General features: G+C 34.0%; 1 protein-coding gene across 3 annotated transcripts; it reads left to right on the top strand.

Moving 5' to 3' along the window:
• Positions 1-697: 697 nt before the first annotated feature.
• Positions 698-19,480, top strand: LOC105256108 (nuclear receptor subfamily 2 group E member 1). Of its 3 annotated transcripts, none has more exons than XM_025407867.1 (9): positions 698-896; positions 3,084-3,164; positions 3,421-3,582; positions 15,942-16,113; positions 16,932-17,136; positions 17,707-17,832; positions 17,923-18,165; positions 18,524-18,605; positions 19,123-19,480. In XM_025407867.1, the coding sequence occupies exons 1-9, from the start codon at positions 887-889 to the stop codon at positions 19,374-19,376; spliced, it is 1,335 nt and encodes a 444-aa protein (XP_025263652.1). In that variant the 5' UTR covers positions 698-886; the 3' UTR covers positions 19,377-19,480. The 3 variants fall into 3 exon arrangements, with proteins under 3 accessions (XP_025263652.1, XP_011264077.1, XP_019884601.1); XM_011265775.3 differs by having other exon boundaries at positions 15,939-16,113; XM_020029042.2 differs by having other exon boundaries at positions 15,939-16,113; positions 17,707-18,165.
• The last annotated feature ends 345 nt before the right edge of the window (positions 19,481-19,825 follow it).

The following is a 19,825-nucleotide window of genomic DNA, read 5'->3' as shown; positions in this document are numbered from 1 at the left end:
TGGAGTCGACCAATGACACAGTGGTAACGGCCGTCTGACAACGTGGCCTCCGGGAGCCGCCCCGTAGTTGCCGATGGCTAACTAGCGCTACCCCGCTATAGTCGAGTCAGCCACTCGGCCAGCAAGTCCCCGGGCTGAGTCTAGTCGCTAGCTCGCTGCTGGTATTCCCCACCCTGTCTGTCCCGCCACCCCCGCTGCCGTTCGACGCATCCCTCCCGACGTGTAGGCCAACGTGCCAACTACGACGGCGACGACGGAGGTGGCGGAGGTGGCGGAGGTGAAGAAGAGGTGTTACGCCGTGGATTCGCGTGACGTAACCCCCCGGTACGCCATCACCGTGGCCTTCTCGCCGCGAGTCGCGGTCGTTTAGGGATTGGCGTCGGTGTGTTGGTTCGCGCTCGGCAACCACCCACCCATCTATCCATCTACCTACCTACCCTTTCCCTCGGCATCCCTCGTTCCACCACCCCTCCTACCACCGGACCGTGTCGACTGTATCGGGGAACGACCCATGATTCTCCGTCATGTGGCTACGGACAGGAGAGATAGCTGCTCCGGCAGCCAGTCGGGCAACAACCCCTATATATGCGCATACACACGGACGGATAGACGCGTATACATGTATATAGATACAGATATAGATGTATACAGCCGCGCGCGGGCGCGCGCGCGCGCAAATACACGTACACATAGACGCGGAGGCGAGTACGCGAGTACGCCCTTCCCGACGAGAGAGAGATGACTAGGTACGTCGAGGCTCGAAGCCATCCCGTCACGGAGAATGCTTCGGGACTTCGCGCGACCTCCTCGACGCCGCGTCGGGACCACGAGCTCGGCTGTACGGCGTTCACTGGCGATGTTCGACTTTTGAGCAGTTGCGGAGGAGATGGGCACAGGTCAGTCTTGCGAGACTCTCTTGCCGTCTCTCTCGTCTTTGTCGACCCTTACGCGCTTACGGCTTATTGTTAGCTAGTGCGATGATCGCTCCGAGGATGCGGGATGATACGCGATGTGTGAAAGTGACTTTTTCATTTGACCGCGTCGCGCCAAAAGATCGCGATGAGATCGCACGATCGAGAGATCGTCGAGCGACCGATAGTGTTGGAACAATTTCTACGTCTAATAATCATTTTTGTCAAATGGCTAAATCGCGATTCTTGGAATCTGAGGAATTGTATGCCATCCTCGAGATGCGATTAATGATGCTCGAATACATTTTCGGCATCTATTTGTTCACAGATAGCCCGTGAGTCTCGAGATATGAAATGTTTTATGTACACTGCGATCGAAAGATAATTAACAAGTTTCTAGTAGGATTTAATGATAAATTGTCATGGTAAATTCTCAGGATTTGACAAATTGTGTAACGCGAACGAGAGATGATTAATAGTGAGTGCTTAAACCTCTCGTACATTATAGTTTTTAAATTAATCGTGATGCGGATAGTTTTACAAGTTGCAACAATTTATAAGCAAGTAAATAAATTGCGATTGTTGCAACTTGAAAAATGTAAACATCACGATTAATTTAATTTAAAGAATATAATATTTAATATTTAAATAAATGTATTTAAAAAAAATATTAAGTCTCTCGAGCATTTATCGTGTTGGTAGATGACAATATATAAATGTGCATTGTTTTCTGTTGATGAACAATTAGTACGTGATTTCGCAAATAAACGAGATAAAATGCATCTCCAAACGAATCTCCAAGGTAATCATATTATCTTGTATGTTCGATTGTATCTTATATATTCTTTTCCAGATAATTAGAAAGCATGAAGAAGCAAAATGTCTCTGAAATATTTTACAATGTTTTTCAGATTACACATTGTTTAGAAATTAATTATAAAATAATATTTTATTACCTATATAATTTTATCGTCTCTAAAACTTTATGCGTGATATTATAATAAAAAATTGCCATATATTTTCAAAACAAAATATAATGTTTTTTTCAAGTTTCCGTCAAAATGGCAGCAAATCATCTTATAAAGTTGCAATTGAAATGTATGATATTTTTGGGAAATTCAAATCTCTATTTATTTTTTCAATGCTTCCAGATTTATCAAAATTTTTAAAGAAATAAAACTTTGTTCTTGATTTAGATTATTTGCAAAATAGAAGGATAAATTCAATTTATATAATTACTCTGAAAAATAATAATTAAATTACATTATCACATATTAAATTACACGATGGGAGAAAAAAAGGTATTTTTTTTCCTCAAAAGAAGATCGAAAGAAGAATCAGAGAAGTTGGAATGATAGTTAATCAACGATTAGTGAAATCAAGTTCTTGGCTGTTTCGAGCTTAATTCACGCACGTCATAAACAACGGACAATGAATGAGACAACATCATAAGCGATACAATAGAAGAAGAAGATGAAGACGCACTAGCGTACACGACGGAGGCAGTAATCCGTTGGGGTTGAAGTAACCTAGGTTGATCGGGTTAGGTCGGCTGGGTATGAGACGCGAAGGCGGTTGATTCCCCAGGCTGGGGAAGGAAGGCTTTGGTTGGCTTAGGCATGGCCGTGTTTTTCTTGCCGCGGATCATTAGGACGATTAGGGTTCCTACGAAAAGGGGAAACAGATTAGCACCGGTGATCTTCTTGCGGCCCGTCCACTTTTCTTAAACGAGATTTCGCGAAAGTTCTTTAACGTTGATTTCCTTTAACCTGGTAATTATTTCATCGCAATTTATGTAAATGTATAGATATAACAATTAATCTTTCTAATGTGATTATTTTGTCATAATGTCACGTAGATCTTAAACAGTTTGTATCTTGTGTTTATATTAGGTATGATCTTCTAGACGCGCCTTACTGTTTCATGAAATACAATCATGTGTAAATAATATCTCATTAATGATTTTGATTATTTTATAAAAAATGTTTTTATTAAATATGATTATTTGTTATTTTTTCGAGAATTGGGAAATATGTAAGAAGATCATATATCAAACATTCTTCGTATTTTTGATTATTTTCAGAAATGTGATTGCTAAAAGTTTGAATTGTATGGTATGTAATTATATTATTAATTATTAATGATACAACGATATTCTTTCTTTTATTTTAGGAGACAGATTGCTTGACATACTGTGTGATGTATGCGGTGACCGTAGTTCCGGAAAACACTACGGCATCTACAGTTGTGACGGTAATATTAATTAATAATATTTTTATAGAATAAAAAACTCTAAATTTTCTTATTTTAACAGAAAAATTATCATTATATCGTTAAATGGATCAAAATAATGTATAAATTTGAAATTCAGAAATTAGAAAAACAATATTTCTCTGAATTTAATTTCTTTTTTTATAGTAATAATTTTAACAGAAAATATATCAATTTTATTTCTAAACAATAGCAAATTTTTGAAATTAGAATTTACGCCGTGTTTTTATATTTCCAGGTTGTTCGGGGTTCTTCAAGCGAAGCATACATAGCAATCGAGAATACATCTGTAAGGCCCAAGGCGCCAAGAAAGGACGTTGTCCGATCGACAAAACCCATAGGAATCAATGCCGTGCATGTCGTCTTGCTAAGTGTTTCGAAGCTAACATGAATAAGGACGGTAAGTACCCACAAATTAACATTTTTTATGTCATATATACATATGTAATCTATGTTCTATTTACGCGCATAAATAAAATTAATTAATCGATCCAGAGATACACAAAAGCAAGATGACTCTATTCTCGTCATTTTCTACTCTTAATAATAATGTAAAAAAGTTCTTTATATTATTCACGAGTTATTTCATAAATTACATATTTGCTAAACCATTAAACTTTGTCAAAAGTAATAGCTTTTATCAAGGCTACATATTTTAAAAAATTCCTGATATTTTATATTCTAATATTTGATATCTTTTTTTCTAATATATCTTCTAGTATTTATAGTATTTTCTATAAATAAATAAAAAAATTTTTTAAACGAGTAACTTAATTTTTGATAAATCAAAACTTAATTTATGAAACGTATAATAACAAAAGGATATTTATACTTATCGGTTCAACGACTAAAAAATCGTTTTCAAATAGCGAAAAGCCGCAAATAAACCACGAAGAAATCAACTGTAACTATTAGTGTCAACCAAACCCTCCTAAATAAACTTCTCCGTAAAGGACTATCAAAGCATTAACTACGCTCGAACCACTTTATATCAGTGTAAATTCTAACACACTACAATTCTAAACGATAGAATTATTTTTAGCAAAGACTTTAGATGGCGATGTATCATTTCAATTAGTTAAATGCTCATTTCAATCAGTTGAATATTATTTCGTCTCTATTACACAATATTACGGGAAATTCTTCCTGCTGTTGAAGATGTCATACAAATGGATACGCATCGTCATGCGACGTTTCAATTTTTGGTGATATGTCATTTAGTTGATGTCATATTTCCTGAAATATTCGATTAAATATTATTGACATTAATTTATATTTATACACATTCATATTCAAGTATAAAATATTATACATATTCAAGTATAAAATAAAATTTTAAATTAAATCGTTGAATTAATCTAAAAAATTATATCAAAAGTCTAAAGTTTAAATACAAAATAATTTACAAATTTGTTGTTTGTTAGTTAGCACTTTAAATTTATATAAGTATCTATTTACTTTATAGATTCTTGAATATATTCTACATTCTTCTTCGTAGATACTCGAATAGAATCACGGAAAAATACAAACCATGTAAAACATGTAAAAAATAAAATATATACAAGTAACTTATATATTATTTGACATCAATTTTTAGACAACAATAATGACTATTAATTTTGAAAGAAGAGATAAATTAAATGAATTTCAAATGCATAAATCTGGACGACATAGATAATGATGACGTTTAACAGGCGTTTAAAATTTTTGTGACTTCTTTTCGGTTCTTTTTAGTCTCTTTAAAATAATTTGTAACTAAATAAATAAGATAAGAAGACAACGATTGCGAATCGCTATTTCTTCTTCTAAGAGTAATATTTAAACAAATAGTAATATTAAAAAAAATTTTTTAATCATTTTAGCACGTAAATAATAATCATCAACTTTGATGGCTTTGAACAAAATTAATTTAATTTCTTTGACAGCTATCTATTGATATATATTATTTGTAATCAAACAAAAGCACGAGAACTCTGTGAGTTATGGTATCTTCTTATATCGTATCTTTATTCTTCGTTAGTAGACTCTTTCGCGTTTATAAATCCTTACTTCTCGGTTTAAGTAGTGATATTTAGAAGTGAGCGAGCTTGATCTTCTCCGCATCAGAGTTACACGGGATGGGCTAGCTATACACGGGTCGATGTTCCTTGCCATCGACGGCGATATAACAGCGACGGAGGCTCGTTTTCTGGGACGCTTAGCGGGGGTTGGATCCTGTGCAGAGGTGGAGAGAGGTAGCGGCGAGGTGGAAAGAGAAAAGGCGGATGGGAAGGGACTTTCAGCAGGGAGGGAAAGAGGGGAAGGGGGCGATACGAGACCGCTCGGCAGGGATGAGGGCGCTCAGGGTGTCGGGGGTGTTTAATGCAGGACGGGTGCTCTGGTTCCCAGCGGTTGTCGGGGCTCCAGACGCGAGTAAGAGAGGAGATTCAATTAGTGGCAGAGCTTCCTAACGTTAAGGAGACTTCACACAGGGGCTTGAAACACCGATGCTTCCACTTCCCTGCCCCCTCCTCTCTCTCTCTCTCTCACCTTCGTTTTCTCCCGCTACCTTTACGAAGACACTTGTACACGTTAACGTTCTCCCACGTCGTTCTCCGTCTCTCTGTCTTGAAATTACTTGTACTTTGTTGGCGGTGTTAATTAGACGCCGTGATTAATTGCCGACGTATAGTCGACGTCAGAATGGCGTCGAAGCATTTTTCCTTTCGTAAGTAACTTTCACGAGTTTTCTTCTTTCCGTCCATGCAATATATATAAACCGAAGATGATAATAATAATTAAATGTAAAATATATATATATATATATATATATATATTTACCAAAAAGAGCATTATATATAAAGTAAGATGTATATCATCTTCACTCTTAAATAAGACTAAAATTATTAGACAAGAACTATCTGAATTATTTTGATAATAATTGTAATATATTCACTTTTATGATAAATATTTTTTTTAAATGTACAAATCATAAGATTTATTGAAACAATTATATTGCAATTTGTAGATTCAAATATGTAGTATATGTAATATAATATATAGAGAAATAAGTAATATAATATATATGTTAATCAAACGATATATTTTATTTAAATAATTATTGGTAAACTCTTAACTGCGCGGCTGATCACTTTAAGACTATTATACTGACTCCTTCAACTGATATCTGACATCAGACGGCTCGTCATCACTGATCCGTTATTTTAGGATAATATCACGTACCCGGGATAAATTTAACAATATAAACTTAACAACTTGATGATATACGTTGTTTTTACTTAAATTTATCAAGATTTGAGATGATAAGAAAATAAAGCTCATTTTCTATTCTCAATCATAAATATATTACATTCTTTTAAAACTTAGTAAATTTTGAATTCAAAATTCTCACCGTACACTTTGGAATCCTCAAAATCTGAATAATTTACTCAACATGTAATTCGCATAATTCAATATGAACCTGAAATAAGGATCAAATAGCTAGTATTCTTGAGCGATAAATAACAATGCAAAGAGAATTGGCTTTATCTCGAGTAGAATCAAATTCTTTAACAAGAAGCTGTACAATGTACGATACATGGCATGCAATGACATCATAAAAATATGTTTAGGATGACAATGTATAACGTAAATACCTGATATTCCACGGGAATGCTGATATACGCTCGCCTAACACATATATCCGCGTGATAAATATAATAAGAAAAAATTTAGCTCTACCCGAACTTGACTGGTATTGTGATTTTTGACGGCGAAACGTTGTGAAGAGCCCATAAAATGTAGATGACCACTCGGGGGTGGTAGGCGCGTTATATATTATGTACGTAGTACTCGGCGCATCGCGAAGCCCCGTGACGCCGCAGGCGCGCAATCATCCGCTCGCTGACAACCCCGAAACCTCTAACGCGCTCACCCTCCCCCTCCCCCTCTCCCGACGTAATCGACGCGCTTTCCTCTTTCCACGAAAATTCGTTCCCGCCCGCGATATTATCCGTCTGTGTTGGCGCCGTACGCCGCGCGCCTGCCACGATGAAATGCCGCCTTCCTCTTCCCATTCGCGCGTACAGACGTATATATATGTATTATGCGAAATATGGCGTTAAATGACGTCGGAAGATTACCGAGCGGCTTACCATGGCGGATTTGTAATTCTTAGCGATCGTTAGGACTTCCGGAAGGGAGCATAAACCGTCGCTCTGACGTACTGCATTTTTAATGTTGACGCTTTGCGCTCCGACTCTGCGGATTATGCTCGCGGTCCTGTCGGGATTATTAAAGATTTGATATTTTGAAAAATTATTATGAATATTGAGGATTATTATGAATATTGGAGATTATTATGAATATTATCTATAAGAAACACTCTTAAATTGCAAGAATAAATTATCAGAATATAGTCAAATTTAAATGTAATAATATTAATTACACGTACACGTAGATCATTTTAAACTCGATATCCTTTTAATTTTTATATTTAAAAAATGTTTGTCGAAAGAAAATTAAAGATCTCTTAAAACTGTAAGAACAACGGAAAAAATTAGAAGCACTTACATATCTTTCACTTTCAAAATTTATTAAATCTAAGGAATGTGTTTTAATCACTTTACATTTTTTAATATTGCATGAAATATATTTCTTTTTGCAAAATTCTTAAGCTATATATTAAAATTAGGTTATTATACAAATATCATGTTAAATATCAAAATTTACTGAAAAAATCTCTTCATTATTCTGAAAATATAAATTAATTTTAGTAATAATTAAAAAGCATTTGATAACTAGTTAGTATATTCTCTCTCTTTCTCTCTTTTTTTCTCTTTTTTGCGGCATTAATAAGATATTTTGATAAATAAATAACATAATTTTTTTAAACATCTTTAGGTTTCTTTTATCGCAATTTTTAATTTTTAGAATTTCTCTATTTTTAATGCTACTTATATTTATTTTATAATGTTCCAAATTTTTTATCAAGATTTATTTAAGCCATACTGCGGAATTGTTTCTAGATTATTATTTGACAGAAATATAATCATACTGATTTTTTTAAATTTAAATATTTTGTTAGAAAGTTAAACTAAAAGCGAAACCAGAAAAGATGACGACTCGCCAATGAAATTCTGCGCTCCACGACTTTTCCTGGAACCCGTACGGTCAACATTATTTCCAGTGTACACACATTCAGATCCACCAACACTCTTGGATCTGCAAACTTTGCTTCGTTTCATGCCCAATCGATCGCAGCCCGTTACTTCCAACTTTAAATCTCTTTGTTTCCGTTCATAATTCGGAAGCACCCTTTCTGAAAGTATCAAGTACTTTGAACCGGAATTAAATCGAGACGTTTGTACCCGAGACATTTGCCCCTTTTGGCAGTTATAAATTGAAATTATTCGAGCATTCTTTATTTTTGAAGTACAACATTCAATGTCTAATCGTATAATTGCAATAATATTGAAAATCCAATCATTGCGATCCTAAGTAAACATTCTAATAATAAGTACAAATAGATTTTTAATTTTTCTTTCAGACATTTCATTTATTTCATCATAATTATTCGTTTATTTAGTTAGTCAGAGAATATTTCAGAGAATTATTCTAAGTTATAAAGATACAAATTACAAGTTTTTAATTTGTAAAATAAATATTTTAAAAAAGGCAAAATATACATATCTATATATTTTAGTAAAATAAAAAATAATGAAACATGAATAAATTGTAATAAATATATTGTAAAAGCAAAAGAAAAGAAATTAATTTCAAAACATTTTGTTTACAGTGACATTTAATTTAAAAACGATAAAAAGAGAGAACAGAGAAAGAGAAATTTTATAATTTTCTAACTGAGATAACAACGACAAATTATATTAACGATAAATTATATTTTCTTATAGTATTTTAGATGCATATACATGTATACATAGACTTATTCATTTCTACAAAAAATATCAAATCGTTTTCGATGAAAATCAAAAGTTGTAAACATCGTTTCTGAAAAGCTGCAACATTTTCTTTCCGAGGCTCTTTTTACATCCAAATGCCTAATCGCGTAAAAATATAATATCGTAGCATGTTTTATACAAAAATCTCTCAATGTTTGCGAGTTGCACGCGAAAGCATTTTAGATTGACGAATGGTACTTGAGCACGATTGGAGAAAAATAGAAAAACGACACGATAAAATAAAGTATATCAAAGAGAAATAGAAAAATAGCATACAGAGACAGGATTGGACAAAGAGGAGATGCAAAACATCTTTCTTGATTTGTAAATATTCAAAGTCTGTCAACTATTTTAAAATAAATTTTGCAAATTTTAAAAATTTGAAGTAAACATATTCTTACTGATCTCTTTTACTGATTCCTTTTATAATTTGTATGGAAAATCAAATACATTTGTATCTAAATGTTACAAAAACAACAATATAATAATAAGTATAATATAAGTATAATATAAGTAAACAATGATGTAATAATATAGCAATAAGAGGCAACGTTTTTCTTTTTGTTTTATTAACATGTGTAAAGAAAATTAAATAATCGAGTTGTTCGGCATGTTTCAAAATATAATTCATTTACACAGAAATACATTAATAAAGAAATGAATAATTTAAAAAGAGAATTTCTCATTTCTTTTTTTAGAAATCCGTTTCTTATGACTTACATTTCTGGATATTATTTCCATTTGTGTATTTAAAGCACAGCCTTGTGAATCATTTGACATTAACCCCCGAAAAGTTGTTTCCGGAAAATTGTTACGTGCCCCCGCAATGTTTCTGACCGGGCCTGGACGGAGGCTGAGAGTAGTGACAACACGCAGAGGGAGTCGCGTGAGAGTGGACGGCTGGTAACGCAACGAAGCGAGGCGTGCCGTACACGCGACGGGCAGCATCAATCCATCCACATAAACGGTAAACGGTAAAGCGGGCCTGGAACAGAGCGAGGGGTACAGTAGACATCATAAATGCCATTAGACAGGCATTTCTTAAAATAACGCACGTGTAGAAAAAAATAGATGACGCGAAGCGTTAAAGGATAGTTAATATTTGACATTTACCACGTCTGAAAAGCAAGATGTTTGTTGCAAATAAACACCGCGGTATGAAAGATTATGAAATGATCGAATAAAAGCGCAGTCAATTTTCTTTCTTTTATACTTAATTAATATTTTTTAAATTATAAGAATTTAAAGTTTATAGAAGAGGGAGATTATAATCGTGAACTGTACGCAAATCACGCTTTTTTATAAAAATTGCACGGTTGTATCTTTGTTTTGATGTCAATAGTCATACGATTCATTAGAAATGATTCTTTATCGCAATTCGTGATTTACGGAATAACGAACCGTGGATATATTTGTTGAATATTTTTCGTATAAATTTCTACATTTTAGTCTCACCTATTACGAATTTAAAAATATTCTATGAAATTAATATATTTATATGTCTCATAAATTAAACATTTTAATTACAAATACATGAAAATTAATTAGAATAATAATAAGGAATTTTTTCTCGTGCATAAAATTTGCACATTTTGAACATAATTTAAATTTGGAAATATTTAACGCGTGATGTATTGAAATTTGCCATCTGACAACGAAATGACATTTATGACGCCTAGTGTACGCGAGAAGGGGATGATATAAAAAGAAAGAGATACAGATGCGCGGAGGAGAGAGAACGCGTCCTCCCTCGCGTGATATGAGCGGGATGTGTGCGGACGAAACGGGTCGTTGCGCTAAGCCGGGCTTTGATCGTCACCTGTCATCATACCAACACGCCCGGAGGAACTGCAGCGACCCGGTCCCGGTCCCTGTCCCGGTCCCGGTACCCCGATCGTCTCCAGCTTCGCATAAATGCGAGAATTACATCCGCGGGTTATCAGAGGCTGCGGCTCTTTCGCCTCGTGTCATTCACGACCGAACAGTTTGATCGATCTATGCGTTTAATCGCTTCTCCCTCGGCTAATTTTGCGAATATAAGTTAGATTAAAATAACAAGCTGTTCTACTTTACTTGATTATTTTAATAAAATGATTAAAAAGAATTAATACGCTTTTTTAAGAAAATATATCACATGTACTTATTTACTTTTTATCTCCGAATCCTCCGTAAAGAGACTTTGATAAATATGACCTTGTCGTAGATATTACGAACATCATTAAAATGATCATTTTCGCGTAATAAGAACTATGAGAAATGAATTTGTAATATTGTATACAAAAATATATTTTTGATTTATTGTTGTAATAATATTTAAAAATTATTATCATATATTTATTTTATATATTTAAAAAAATTAGATATGATTACTTTTATCGACGATTCTTTTCTTTATTTTATTTATAATATTTTTTTACTATAATATATTTTTATATTTATTTCTATTTCTCTCTGTTTGACGAGATAACATGTTACATATTCGAGCAAATCGAGGAAACAATTAATTAAATGCCACGCAACCGCTGAAACCCCGACAATCTCTATCTTTATGCATATGTATTTTATATTCGATCGCGTTTCACGGAATTTTGATTTACGAGATTGGTCGAGGGAAGACGTTAACTGAACAGTAAGTGATATTACATACTGATCGCATACGCTTTGTAACGTATGCAGATACACGTATGACGGTGCGCATACGATTTTCCGAACGATAGAAGCGATGCAAGCGAAATAGATCCTATTCGTACAGTCTGTATACACATATAGAGGATAGCTTCTTCATCTGTAAATTTCTTAACAATTTGAAACAATTTTTCTTTAACGAAATTCTTGTAAAAAATAATTTTAATAATAATTATATGTATTATTATTACATTCCGAAGCATAGAGAGAGTTTCATTATCATAGATTGTCCAAGAGATTATTACAAGATTAATATTATTTCGCTAAAAATTGTTTACCAAATATTAAAACTTGACGCAACAATTATTTTGGATTATTTTATTTTCTTTATAGAGTGTCAAAAATTACATATATTTTAATATTGATATTGCGTTAATAATGTTCAAATATATAAATAAAACCGATATTGAAAAAAATTTATATTTAATGAAAATAATATCGTTAAAAATGACCACGTTGATTTATCCCTTTAAAATGCGTATTCCTCGAATAAACATGAAAAATCTCCCTGAAGTGTTAGGTGCACGTGTATCGCGCGCGATCTCCTTCGACGACAATGATGACGTTGACGATCGCCGACAGTGGTGATGGTAATGGTGACGGTGATGGTGGTGGTAGTGCGTCGTGTCCATGTATCAACCCCATTCACTCGGGGATTAGCCTTCGAGATCGCTGACTGCTGAAATGTTCACAGATCGGTTTACCGTTTAGTAGGATACAGAGTGTGAGCCCCGTGATCCGCGGCCCGTGTGAGCACCGCGTGTGCCCTACACACACACATCCACAACATACGCATGTGGTACAATGTTAAAAAGGAAGCCTCCCTATGCATATGTATGTGTGCGTATATTTAAGCGCGAGTTTACAGAGAGCCAGATAGACAGAGAGAGAGAGAGAGAGAGAAACCCACACCTACGCCACTCCACTGTGGGAACTCGCATTGTGGATCACACGTGCCGGCCAAGAGTATTACGGTGGCCGTGTGTTTATAGGTACACAAAAAGATGATGTATATGTGTACGAGTGGATGGAAAAGAGAGAAGGAGAAAGAAAGAGAACGGAATCACGAACGATGAAAAGGGAATAGGGCGCGGTCCATTCCAGCGCATGTGCGATTCTAATCCTCGTCTCCGTGTCCATTCGCCGTCCGGAGATACGTGCATATTCGCGAAAATCGCCCGTCTAATCCACTGACGAGCGAAAAATTCGAGGATTTGCTTGCAATAATAAAATCTAAAGCACTCCCTTAAGAACTTGGGAAAATTTCGCGAACTCTTCATTTTAATAAAACATATAAATGAACAATTTTCTTTTACGTTTCGATATCGTAAAAGACGCATTACAAAAGATTGTTTGTATTGATTAATACAAAATAAAAAGGACCTACTTTTTTTTATTTATGTGAAAAATTTGCGAAAATAAATGTGATTTCAGCATGTTCAGAGTATGATCGATATATTAAAAACATAATTGCAATTTAATCTTCAATCGATCTTCGAGGAGAGGAGGGGGGTTAAAAGATCAATTTGTCCTGTTCTTTTTTTATGCCAAGAGCTTTCCCTTGACGCACATTCGTTTTCGCTTCGCCGAGCTGTAAGCCGCTCAGCTATAAAGCTCTGTATTTGAGCAACGATGCGTACAGAGCGACAAAATGTTCCTTCTTGATCGCAAGGCGCTGTAAAGCGAGGCGCTTTTGTACGAAAAAGGCGAGCTTAATGGCCACGGCTGCGAAAAACGGATCGTTTTTCGCTTTTGATTCGTGGATATTCGATGAATTAAGATCTGCATCACGCGCGATTAAATATTTCATGTATATTTTACAAATATATTCACATATGTGAGAAATTATTTTCCCATTTTTCGAAATTAAAATATCCGACGAAATTCCATTATCTTTCGCAATTTGTTAAATTTTAATATCAATAACATTTATCTTTCAAATTAAATATTTATTTCATTAATAAAAACTTAAAAATATAATATCTTATGTAGGCCTTTAAAGTTCCGTAAAAATTCTACAATTTTTAATATTATGTACATTCTTCTTAATTCAATCGGTTTTTTAGCTTTTCCATATATATATTTGTATAATATCATTAATACGTGATCAATATGTGACAAAACACGTAAGAATAAAAATATATAAATTGTATTGGTTTTGATAATATCTCGCTGCTGTGCGTAAAACATAAAGATCACTGTTTGTAAAGTAAACAGGTCTTTATCGGCAGGTTTTTTTCCGACAAGGGAGCTCACTGCTGGAGAGAACAATTACTCCTGGAAAATAATAATATTTATACCTGTTACGATGTGCACGGCCAATTTGCTCGATAAAGCAAACAACCCCGAAGCGGATTTTGCATCGCTTCTTTTTGCTGCGTGTATCCGCGCATACGTGAAACGTTGTCTCGATTTTAAATACAAAATTCCTCATATTTATCCCAGCTTACTTATTTATAATGTTTCGTAATATTACAGTGAAATTTTAATGTAAACATGATAAATGTTTCTAATGAGGATAAATGTATTTCGAAAAAAGAAACCCTGTGTGAAATTTGCGCGAATTAAAAATTTATGAAAACATTCTTTCATCATTCATGGAAGGAAATGAAATTTTAGTATACAAGATAATCCTCAGATATAACATAACTTTATTAATAAAGAATTAGGCTCTTTATGTATTTTAACAACATTATACACAAGAAACGAGCAAATAAGAGCCATCGCGGATGATAGTACGTAAATTTTTCTTAAAGATTAATTATTCGCGAAAATTTAAACGTGCACAAGGCCTTATGCATATATTTGGTGCATTTACTAAGATATAGATTCTCATTTTTGAGAATAACTTTATTAAACTTGACAAAAATAACAAAATATAAATACAATAATATAAAATGAGCATTTATTTAGAAAAAGAGAGGGAACATTTCAAGAATCAACTTGTCGATGAATAAATTGACGGTTGAAAATACAACACTCTATGAATGCAGTTCTTACGTCCCAAGTGAACCGTATTAAAGTATAAGTTTACTTGAATACATCACGCTTCTGCCGTTAAAATGGTGACGTCCCGATGCGAGAAGAAATTGTTCGTTGCGCCAGTGGCAAAGTATTTCTCTCGACGGGGCGATGCGTGATAAAGGGGAGATATTGCGACGCCAGTGCGAACGTGGGAATCCGCGGCTGCTATCCGCTCAGCCTCATTAATGATGATGTGCTTGCCACCCAGTTGCAGCTCACGCTTCGCCATCTCGCTCTATCTGTCTTCCTTCCCTTCGACGTCCTTCGCCCTTTTCTCGCTTTCTGCCTCTCTTTCTCTCTCTCTGTCTCTCTATCTCTCTCCGAGTTTGTAGCCACGCTCGAAAGATCGAGCTCTGTGGAAGCTGACGCCCGGCCAGCCACCACATCCGATCTACCACCCTCTTTCATCCGCAATTCACCCCCTCTTCCCTCTCGACCTCTTGTTCGTTCGCCCCTCTTCCCCCTTTCCCTCCTGCCCCTCCTCCGTGACGGGTCACGGGATATACAGCTCCCGTACATCTCGAACGACCTACAACGCGCGTTATACCCCGAATTCAATTCCGCGCAACCTGCGCCCACTTTTTCGCTCCCACCGTTAAGTCCATCGCCGATATTATTGATAGGCAGTCCTAGATACGGACTTTCGATCACCGGGGGCCAGAAGACCGAGGGCACGTCCCCTCGCGTGCGCAAAAATATTTTTCATTGAGTCTCGAAAAGGGTTGAGGGCATTTGTTCTCATATATTGCCAATTTAAAACAGAAACTAATTATATAATTTTGTGTTTTCTATATGCGGAACTGTAATGAACTCTATTAAGGAAGAATAATATAAAAGGAAGAGAATAATATAAAAAATAAGGAAGCACAAGAATAATAATAAAAAATATATATACACATGCACATATAATGGAAAAAATGCACACACATGATGTAATATGAAATATATATTTTTGAAATATATATAAAAGTATTAAGGAAGAATTCTTAAGGAAAAAATAAATTTAAGAAAATAATCTTTAATTGTATTTATATAGGGCTTCATGATGTAATCATGAAGCAAGATTAGACGTCAAAAGTAATATAATTACGTTATAACTGGTGTTTAGCAGTACAACATGAACGCGGACCGAGGAAACCAAAACCCCATGCGATTATCTCGGAGAAACAACATCAGCAACAGTCGTCAATTGTTACGCAGTTATCCCCTCATTCCGCAACCCCGGTGCACAATGATCGATTAAGACCAGCACTCCCTCCCCCGTATGTTCTGTCACCGCACAGGTGTGTAACACATTTGCTATTATATTATAAATTAAACCGTAAATTGGTTCATACGTACTATAATTTGCTTCAATTGCATTAAAACATTTGTCTCATTAGATATAGCTTAAAATTTATATGACAGATATAGATTAAAATATAAATGCCAATGAACAATAAGATAATTATAAATGACGATTAAGTGTAATTAAAATATGAAAGTGATAAATGATTTTTGATTTCCATACTTATTAATACTATATTTATAAATTAATTTATTAATTTATTAATACTATATTTATAAATTAATTTATTTCTACACTTATTAATATTAAAAGAAGTGCGAATTGATATCCAAATTTCTTAAATATAAAATTAATATTTTTTTATTGTTTCAAAATAATCATAATATATATATATATATATATATATTTTATGATATAAAATGTTTTGTTCGCTACTACATTAATAATTCTATGGTTAAATAATTCGAAATAAATTAAATTTTGTTCCATGAAAATATTCAAGTTTTCAATAATATTTATACAATTTTGTTAGCTACTAAAAAAACAAACCATATATTCCTAATATTTTATGTAAATTTTATTTCAATGCATCTCAAAGATTATTTAAAGATTATAAAAATGATAAATATTATAAAGATCTCGGAGATTGGAAAATCACGATGATTAATCATTTCCTAAATTTGGCATGTAACCATTGAATGTTAATGCGGTAGCGACGAGATACACTTCGCGTATGCGTAACTACAGCAATGATAAAATTTGATGAACGATACTTGAGACTCTTCGTGAAGTAGTTAAGGGTTATTACTGTAGAAGGCTAAGGTGCGACCAAAGATTCACGCCTTACCCTCGACCGATGGCGCTGGTACAGAAACCGCCGGAGGAATCACCATCCCCCGTGCCGTTGGTTCTACCGCACCCTCGCACGACCACGACCCTCTATCAAGCGGCCACGACCGTCTCCCTAGCGCCGCAGCCTCCCCTTCTGCAGATACTAATGTCCGCAGAGGAATGTCAGGTAAGTAATTCAGCTTAATTTGTGTGCCCGCCCTCGCGTTTCTACAAACTTAATAAAGATCAGCGGTTCGCCAAGTTCATATTTCGCAATCTAAACGACGGGAAAATAGATTCACGTAAAAATATATTGTTGATATTACATACACAACCTTCTGTACAAATAAAAATAATATTTCTGTATCATACTATTTAACTGTCAATTAAAATTTAAATATCAATTCAAATTTAGATGTATCTTGGCTTTATTTTTTTATTTGTTTTATATTTCAAGTTGAAATTAAATCGAAAAATAGCAGAATCAAACAAATGATGATGTATTGGATCTTTAATAAAAAGATACTCGTTTTAATTTATAATTATATAATTAGTAGAATTTAAAACTATTGAATCGCTTTTTCCAAAAGAAACATAACATTATTTCTTTAGATATAATCACAGAAATAAACAATTATTAATTATCTATCACATTCATCTTACTTTTCACTATTTATTATTATTATTATTTTGCATTTTTATGAAAAAAAAATTGTACATTCGTTGTATAAATTAACCCTTTGTGTTTGGAATTAAGGAATTGGTTTGGAATGCGCGATTGCAACCTACGGCGGAATACTCGGTGGAGCAAATGGAGACGGAAACGAGTCAAAGCCCGACAGGCACTGTACAGAGTTTTAGTCCGACCTGGGAGATGTTGCAGGTAGCTTCATTTTCAAGCATAGCTACTTCATATCTTTCTCTTTCATTCAATGACATCCACCGTTTATTATGCGGACATATAATAATGCAGGAAACAACGGCCCGGCTATTATTCATGGCTGTCAGATGGGTGCGATGCCTGCCACCTTTCCAAACGATATCGAAAGATGATCAGCTGTTGCTGTTGGAACGATCCTGGACGCAACTGTTTCTCCTACATTTGGCGCAATGGTCCATTTCCTGGGACATCACCGCGCTCCTTGATGATGAACAAGTGCGCAGCAGACTTCCTACAGACGACAACCTGACGAATCAAGAACTCGTTCTGATTCAGGTTTATCGATTTTATTTTTCATTCAGTAAATTACAACGATCGCCAATGTAATTGTTTTGAACAAATCATCTTCTCAGCATCGACAAATGTATTTTTTGACATTTCGTTTCTTTCGTTGCTTTCCATTTTTTATTTATCAGGCTTACGTGCTTTTTAACGTCCAACCAACAATAAAGACAATGTATTTATTAAAATATTGTTGCGGAATGTGAATGCACGAATGCGGTCATTTTATTTGAAGAGGTGACTTTATCCTGTTTCTGAATAATCATTTTTTTCAGTATTTCTTTCAGATAGGAAAACTTTCATCAACAAAGTATTTGTTAAATATTTTTTTAAATATTTTCTTATATTTCAGGCTATAATATGCCGGTTTAGACAATTATCCCCCGATTTCGGCGAGTGTGGCTGCATGAAGGCAGTAGCTTTATTCACTCCAGGTAAAGAACGTTGTTAGATGCAATTATCATACTATTAGCAACTCAGATCAATATTTTTGAATATGATAAATTTAATAATCGTTACGAAATCATTAAAAGCAATAAATATACATTTATCTTACATTAATAAAAGTGAAAAATAGACTCCTAAAAAAGATTTTAAAATGTTATAATTTTTTATTTAGCTCTTTTTAAATCTTTTCTTATACTTATTTGAAAGTTTTTAAAGTTAATACATTCAAAAAATTTATATTGAAATAAAAGAAATAAAAAGTTTTTCTGGAAAAAAGATGAGATACCAAGAAATGCAAGCAAGTAATGATTGTTAAAATTATATTAGTGTTATATTAGTGTTATTAATAGGATTAATAGATTAATAGGATTGTTAGATTAATAGGATTTGGTATCATTTATTTATATATTATTTATTATGATATATCTTGAAATTATTAATCGATTCTTCATCGCACCAATGTATATGAACTATCACATACGTTCTTCTCTTTATGAATTGCAGAGACAGTTGGCCTACATGCAATTCAACCGATCGAGATATTGCAAGATCAGGCACAACGTATTTTAGTGGATTACACGAGGTCACGGTATCCGCAGCAACCAGGAAGAATTGGCAGGTTAATGATTCTAGTCGGATATCTGAGATGCGTCTCTTCCAAGACCGTCGAACGGTTGTTCTTTCACGAAACTATCGGGGAAATACCAATCTCGCGTTTGCTAGTCGATATGTATCAAATGGAGAAATACATCAACTGAAACGCATTTGCACACATCGTACGTACACATGTTATATAAATGTATCAGGACCAGCCCTCACAATTTTCCAAAACGATCTTTCGATTCTTTTACATAAAGCAGCGACAGAATACAAATTTCTTTTGCCAGTGCTCTCTTACAATTATATTAGTATAGCGCTGATATTTGAAATGGAAAATATTTATTTAATTGTTTTAATAAATCTTCATTATAACGTGAAAGTGCGATATTATAATTGTTAAACAATTAATCATTCTTATGTTGATTATTTTTTATAAAAAGATGACCACAAGATCTTAATTTGTTATTTATTTATTGTTACGAATTATTTTTTTAACCGTTTAATCTTTTTTTGTTCTTAATAATAATGATATTTTATCCTTAATAATTAAATTTTAATAATTTTTATGCAATATATAGATTTATTTATTTTTTGCTATTTTTGTTTA

The sequence above is a fragment of the Camponotus floridanus genome, unplaced genomic scaffold (assembly GCF_003227725.1).
Source record: "Camponotus floridanus strain SB8 unplaced genomic scaffold, Cflo_v7.5 scaffold19, whole genome shotgun sequence".
Classification (NCBI taxonomy): Eukaryota; Metazoa; Arthropoda; class Insecta; order Hymenoptera; family Formicidae; genus Camponotus; species Camponotus floridanus.
The sequence above is the reverse complement of the archived record's forward strand: the minus strand, read 5'-3'. Positions and strand labels throughout refer to the sequence as shown.

What these genes read in the sequence shown, in the direction of transcription:
- LOC105256108 (XM_020029042.2), top strand. An exon ending in AGCTAACATGAATAAGGACG is followed by an intron (nt 3,583 to 15,938) that starts GTAAGTACCCAC and finishes ACTGGTGTTTAG; the next exon opens with CAGTACAACATGAACGCGGA. An exon ending in TATGTTCTGTCACCGCACAG is followed by an intron (nt 16,114 to 16,931) that starts GTGTGTAACACA and finishes TTATTACTGTAG; the next exon opens with AAGGCTAAGGTGCGACCAAA.